Source organism: Cuculus canorus, chromosome 1 (genome assembly GCF_017976375.1).
Source record: "Cuculus canorus isolate bCucCan1 chromosome 1, bCucCan1.pri, whole genome shotgun sequence".
Lineage (NCBI taxonomy): Eukaryota > Metazoa > Chordata > Aves > Cuculiformes > Cuculidae > Cuculus > Cuculus canorus.
The window spans coordinates 66,600,613-66,606,612 of NC_071401.1; the positions used below are offsets into that span (position 1 = coordinate 66,600,613).

The following is a 6,000-nucleotide window of genomic DNA, read 5'->3' on the forward strand; positions in this document are numbered from 1 at the left end:
AGATTACCTGCAGTACATGAGTACTCAGACTTCTATGCTTAACCACAGCTGCTTTCTCCTCCTCTGACTCTTTTCTTGGGCTCGAGACTGTGCAGTTTCAACAGCACAGAAGATGTTTACCCTCAGGTCATTGGGCATTAGGATACTTGCTCGAAGTGCAAGTTCAGTATTCTTCAAGCTAAAAGAGCTTATAGTCCTGGTTTCTTATTTCTTGAGTGAAACGCAATGCACTCTGATGCTCTAAATGCCACTGCATACTTCTGATTATACAGGAGCTTTCCAAGGGCCCTCTGAACAGCTTAAGCCTTTTTCAGGAGAGAAGTGTTGGAAGGATATGAGCTCCTTTCCCAGAAGAAACACTTCTAATGGTGCATTTGTGACTAAATGTAGAAGGAATGGGAACCTGGGTCAGTTAGTCAACATTTTGTAGGTTTATTAGCATAAGAAATAAGCAAAATTGAGAGTATACTAGTGGACTACTCTCACTGCCTAAAAACTGCAGCATACTATGAGTGCACCTAACATACTCTAAGGGTCCATCAGCATGTTAGTAACATACCTCCTGTATGGTATCACCACACAAGATAATAAATAAGTAGATGTAGCCAGAAAATAACAAATCCATTCAATGCATTTTCTTAGATTTCAAAATGCACCCTGGTTCTGAGCTGGAAGAAAAAGCACTGTGTTTCTAATGTCTTCATGAAAACATACCTTATCAAAATGTTCACGTTCTGTCTGACAACGTCAGATTTTCCTTTCTCACTCCATCTTTCTTGCTCCCTCTGAACCTAGCCTACAATGCCACTATCACAGTCAGGATCTGAGAAACCACTCAGGGAAAACCCTTGTAAAAATTAGCAAATACTGGAATATTTCAGCTCCAGTAAAACTGCACTGCAAAAACAGCTGAAATTTGTTCAGATAGACTTGTCAAGTGATAAGCAAGTGCTGCAACAGAGTTGTCTTTGGGATCCTTCAGACATCATCAGAACTGTTATTAAATGCAACCCTATCTTCTGAGGTTCTTGCAGCTGAAAAGACCTTAGGGCTCCATTCATAAAGGTTTGCTGCTCGGCAGTGCCAAGCATAAGCATTCAGTGCCTAGCCCCAGAAAGGAATTTGTGATGCCAGATTAAGCACCCAAGTTTCCTGGGCAGTGCGTGAGTCTTGACGCGGATTTCATGCTGCCTGGCATGACAGGAGTGAGATGCCTGTGTGCTGCTCATCAGGAATCGCTGGGGAGAGGAATGCAATGGAGAACCTCCTCTTGCTCGCTGGACTGCAGGCAGTGAGACAGGCTGGAAAACCTCTCTCCAACCATTTTAACTGAGACACGTGGCCTGCTCTTATTAACATGGATGTGGCAGAGCCAACATTTCTCTATGGCAGTGGTTAGAGAATTGCCCATCTGGCCTATCTTCAATATAATATAAGGCACGAGTGAGAGAAAAATCAATGCTGTGTGGTTGTGAATTAGGAGTGATGAGAGTCTGCGCTGGGAAGATTTACCTGATGCAGTAGCTGGATAAAGAAGCACAGAAGGAGCTCCAGGAGCAAGAACTGGATGTTCCTAATTCCAATCCCAGAGTCAGGGCGCCTGCAGATAGGTGTGGTGAAGCTGAGCACTGCCACACCTAGGGCCTCTCCTGGATCCAGCCCTCATTGCATAGCGCATGCACACTTATAACATCAGAGGTAATGCCCTAGATTAGCCACAGTAGCTTTCATTTGGTATAACTGAAGGGATTTAAAAACTATATGCACTTTTCCTCATCTACACTATATCCTTGTTTACTGTACTGCAGTTAGGTTGGAAAATTAGGCTTTTTTTTCCTTTTTTTTACTTTGTAGATGCCTATGCACTAGCAAAACATCATGATAGTCAGAAAACACAGTCCTACAGAAATTCTTTATTCTTGTGTATGTATGTGTGTTTACATCTTTCAAATGGCTTCCCTGTAATCTTTAATAAAACAGAACTTTCCTCACGGGTCTTAGTGTATTCAAGAGTTCTCGCTGTATCTAAACTCAGAAGCCAGAGCAAATACACAATATTCAACCGGCCAAAATAATTTCTTTACCAAAATCTGTATTTTCTGCCTATTACGGTCCATGAAATACTTGCATGTATCATATTTTAACTCTGTCCTGTTTCTGCAAACACCTAAACATGTACCCAAGACTAACCATTCATCTTCAACGCATCAAGATGCATGGATTCTTAATGGATGCAACATACCATATTTCAGCAGGAAGTAATGCAGCCATACCAAGTTGCTTGGGTAGAGGATCAGGCCTCCAAATACAACGCTAACCACAGCAGCAGATGAGTACAATTTTTTGGTCTTGCAGGATCCTAATTACCTGATCACTAACCAGAAAGTGACATAGTCTATTTAAATGTCACAAGCAGTAGTCAAAGTTTTACAAAGTGTTTTATCAGAACGAGTACAATGACAGTTTTTATGGGAGTCTGAGCTGCAAAATCAGACTTTCGAATCAAACAACTGGAGTATGAGTAAACCTTTTTTGTTATTGTTGTTCCTACAGCTGTATTCCTTAACATTAAGAATATCCTCTAGTAGAGAAGATACAAAGTTCCTCATTTGCAGAAGTTTAGTGATTTTTAAATGGCTCTCTAGTACACCTTTATCTGATATTCTTTAGATTATAATCATAGTGTACTCATTCTGCTGTTTGGAACTTAGCTAATTAAAATCATCATATATATATATATATATATATATATATATATAAGCTGCACAAAACATTACGAACTATGCAGTACAAATATTTTCCACATGAGGGAAGAGGTGGCCTTTCTTGCTCATTCCGTGCCGTCTTTTTTATCTTTCCAGGGACATAAGTGAACGGTGGGAAAGTACAGGCTTACTCTGCCTTCATAAATGCTTGCTTTCCATCGATCCGGTGTTCTGTTTTGAATCTGTCATCATACCCGGCGTTATTTTAAGGAAAGGAAGGTAGTGCTCAAATGACAGGAGGGCGCACAAGGAAAAAGTCAGCCGCGCATTGAGTGAACTCCGGGCTTTACAGTCCTCATAGCCCGGGGTTGGAGAGGGCTGGAGGTGATCTCTCTCTCTTTTTTCCTCCTCCGCACCTTCCCTAACCCAGAAAGCTCCATCTCCTGCCAGGCAAAGGGCATCCCGCTACGGAGCATCAGCCGCCCCCGCGCCCGGGCTGCGGAGGGAGGGAAGGAGGGAGGGAAGGGAAGGAGGGAGGGTCGCCCCGCTCACCGATCTTGGCGAGGGAGGCCAGCAAGATCCAGAGGGTGATCTCGAAGGGGATTTGCACGTGGGGGTAGTCCAGAGTGAAGACGTGCAGCCGCGTCTCCTCGAAGGCTGTGCCGCTGGGGCTCGGCGGGGCGCCCGTGCCCATCGCCGAGGCGCCGGGCAGCTGCGCCTCCGAGGTGGCCCTCGCCTCCGCCGCCGCGGCCGCCAGCACCGCCAGCCCCAGCGCCGCCGGCAGCAGCAGCTGCGTGCCGCCCATGCCGTCCCCGTTCCCGTCCCGCCGCTGCCCCTACGGCCCCGCTCCGGCCGCCGCCACCATCCCGCCGCCGGGGCACCTGCCGCGGCTCCGCCTCCTGGGCGAGTCCCGGGCCGGCGGCGCCCCGCTGCCCCCGCACCGCCCCCGGGGACACCCGCCGCGGGGCAAAGACGGGCTATAGCCCCTCGTACCGCCCCCGGGGACACCCGCCGCGGGGCAAAGACGGGCTATAGCCCCCCGCACTGCCCCCGGGGACACCCACCGTGGGGAAAAGACGGACTATAGCCCCCCGCACCGCCCCCGGGGACACCCGCCGCGGGGAAAAGATGGGTTATAGTCCCCCGCACCGCCCCCGGGGACACCCGCCGCGGGGCAAAGACGGACTATAGCCCCCCGCACCGCCCCCGGGGACACCCGCCGCGGGGAAAAGATGGTACATAGTCACGCCGCCCCCGGGGGGGTCGGGAGCAGCGGGAGAGGCCGGGCGGGACCGCATCCCCGCCGCAGCCAGGTGCACGGTAATAGGTACGATGGGGTGCGCAGGCAGCCGAGCATCAGCTCCTACCCCCGGGGGCATCCCGGAATGAACGGTTCTGCAGAGCTATAGACACAGCCCGGGCGTGTTCTTTTAGCTCAAAATTACTTTAAAAGAGAATCATATGTAGTCATGCAATGCACAGGCATCTGTTGGAAGGCCAACTGTGTCCTGGGCTGTATCAAAAGAAACGTGGCCAGCAGGTCAAAGGAGGCGATTCTGCCCCCTGTCCCCCTCTTGTGAGACCTCATCTGGAGTACTGTGTCCAGTTCTGGAATCCTCAACAGAAGAAGGATATGGAGGTGTTGGAACAGGTCCAGAGGAGGGCTACAAGGATGATCGGAGGACTGGAGCGCGTCCCATACTAGGACAGGCTGAGAGAGTTGGGCTTGTCCAGCCTGGAGAAGGCTCTGGGTAGATCTTATAGCGACCTTCCAGTGCCTGAAGGGGCTACAAGAAAGCTGGGGAGGGACGGTTTACAAATGCTTGTGGTGATAGCACTAGGGACAATGGGTATAAGCTGGAGAGGGGCAGATTTAGACTAGACATAAGGAAGAAATTCCTCACAATGACAGTGGTGAGGCACTGGCACAGGTTGCCCAGGGAAGTTGTGGATGCCCCATCCCTGGAGGTGTTCAAGGCCAGGTTGGATGGGGCCTTGGGCAGCCTGGTCTAGTGGGATGTCCCTGCCCATGGCAGGGAGGTTGGAACTGGGTGATCTTTAAGGTCCCTTCCAACCCAAACTATTCGATGATTCTATGATTCTATGATTCTACGGTTCTATTTAAACTAATTTAGAAAATTAACATGCTCTGTAGACATATGGATATGTACATGCCTATACATACGTAGACTTACTCACATTCTCTATATACTAGAGAATTTAGAGTAATTTAGATATAAGTACATCTACAAAAAATGTCTTATATATGTAAGCATGCATATATTTAGATGTGTATGTCTGAATCTATATATAGTTATAGATGCATGTATGTATATGTGTGTATATACATCTAGAGTAATTTTATATGTGCATATACATACGTGTATGTACATATAGATATGTTCCCATGACCAAATACAGGAAAGGTGCTTCTACCCAATATATGAATGGCAACATTCTGTTCCCATTGATTAGAAGTTAAATTCAGTTTATTTAGAGAACTAAAAGCACATATTCTGTATACATATGTAGTTAGGTTCATACGTACAAGATCCGACACAAAAAAAGAATCAAGACTGTGCCTGTAAGTCACTGGGTTCCCAAGCTACTCTTGGGTCTGAGCTGTAGGATTAGTCTTGAGGTTTTTGTGTCAATAGAATATGTGAAAGCTGAAAGGTCAGAGATCCTCAAACAGCCTTTCAGAAAATGATCATCAGTGGAATTACTTTGAATGTTGACAGCACTGTATGCAGCTGTGTCAGCTCAGAAGGAAACTATTTTTAAGGTGATCGTAGTTGATTTTCTTAATTTGTTAAACAAAAAGAGTTACAAGCATAGTCTCTTTTTTTTTTGTGTTGGATCTCATTTATTGCCTATATTGAACATGTGATTGGCAAAATCCTGTTCCTGCAGACGCTGGGATCTGATTCCATCAGATACTGCTGAGCGCTAACTTTAGCATTTCCTGAAAGAATGGAATCTCAGCCATGATGTGCTCATGACTTTACCACTTAAGAGTAAGACAGTATTCCAAAGCGCAGAGCCCGGCATGCCTTTGTAGCAAAGCATGTCTTTCATGGCTTCAGATGAAACTAAAGCATGTAGTAAAAGGCCTTTTTTTCCCGAAATGCCAAAAAGTAACCAGCGGCTATTGTTTCTGTAGAGAGTTAAAGGTTGGAACCAAGTAGCTGAGTATCTGTAGCTGTCCTTTATACCCACAACCCGAAAACAGGACACTATGCTTATGGTTTTAATACAGATTTCAAACCACGACACTGGTAAAAGATTTTCCTTT

The 6,000-nt window shown here is 46.8% G+C and overlaps 1 protein-coding gene across 1 annotated transcript in view; it reads right to left on the bottom strand.

Annotated features, from left to right (window-relative positions):
- SLC9A2 (solute carrier family 9 member A2) overlaps positions 1-3,595 on the bottom strand; it is a 41,291-nt gene extending 37,696 nt beyond the window's left edge. Inside the window, exon 1 of the mRNA XM_009557966.2 lies at positions 3,258-3,595. Coding sequence (XP_009556261.2) covers positions 3,258-3,510 — 253 coding nt within the window. The 5' untranslated portion in view covers positions 3,511-3,595. The remainder of the gene's footprint in view (positions 1-3,257) is intronic.
- Between the last annotated feature and the right edge of the window lie 2,405 nt (positions 3,596-6,000).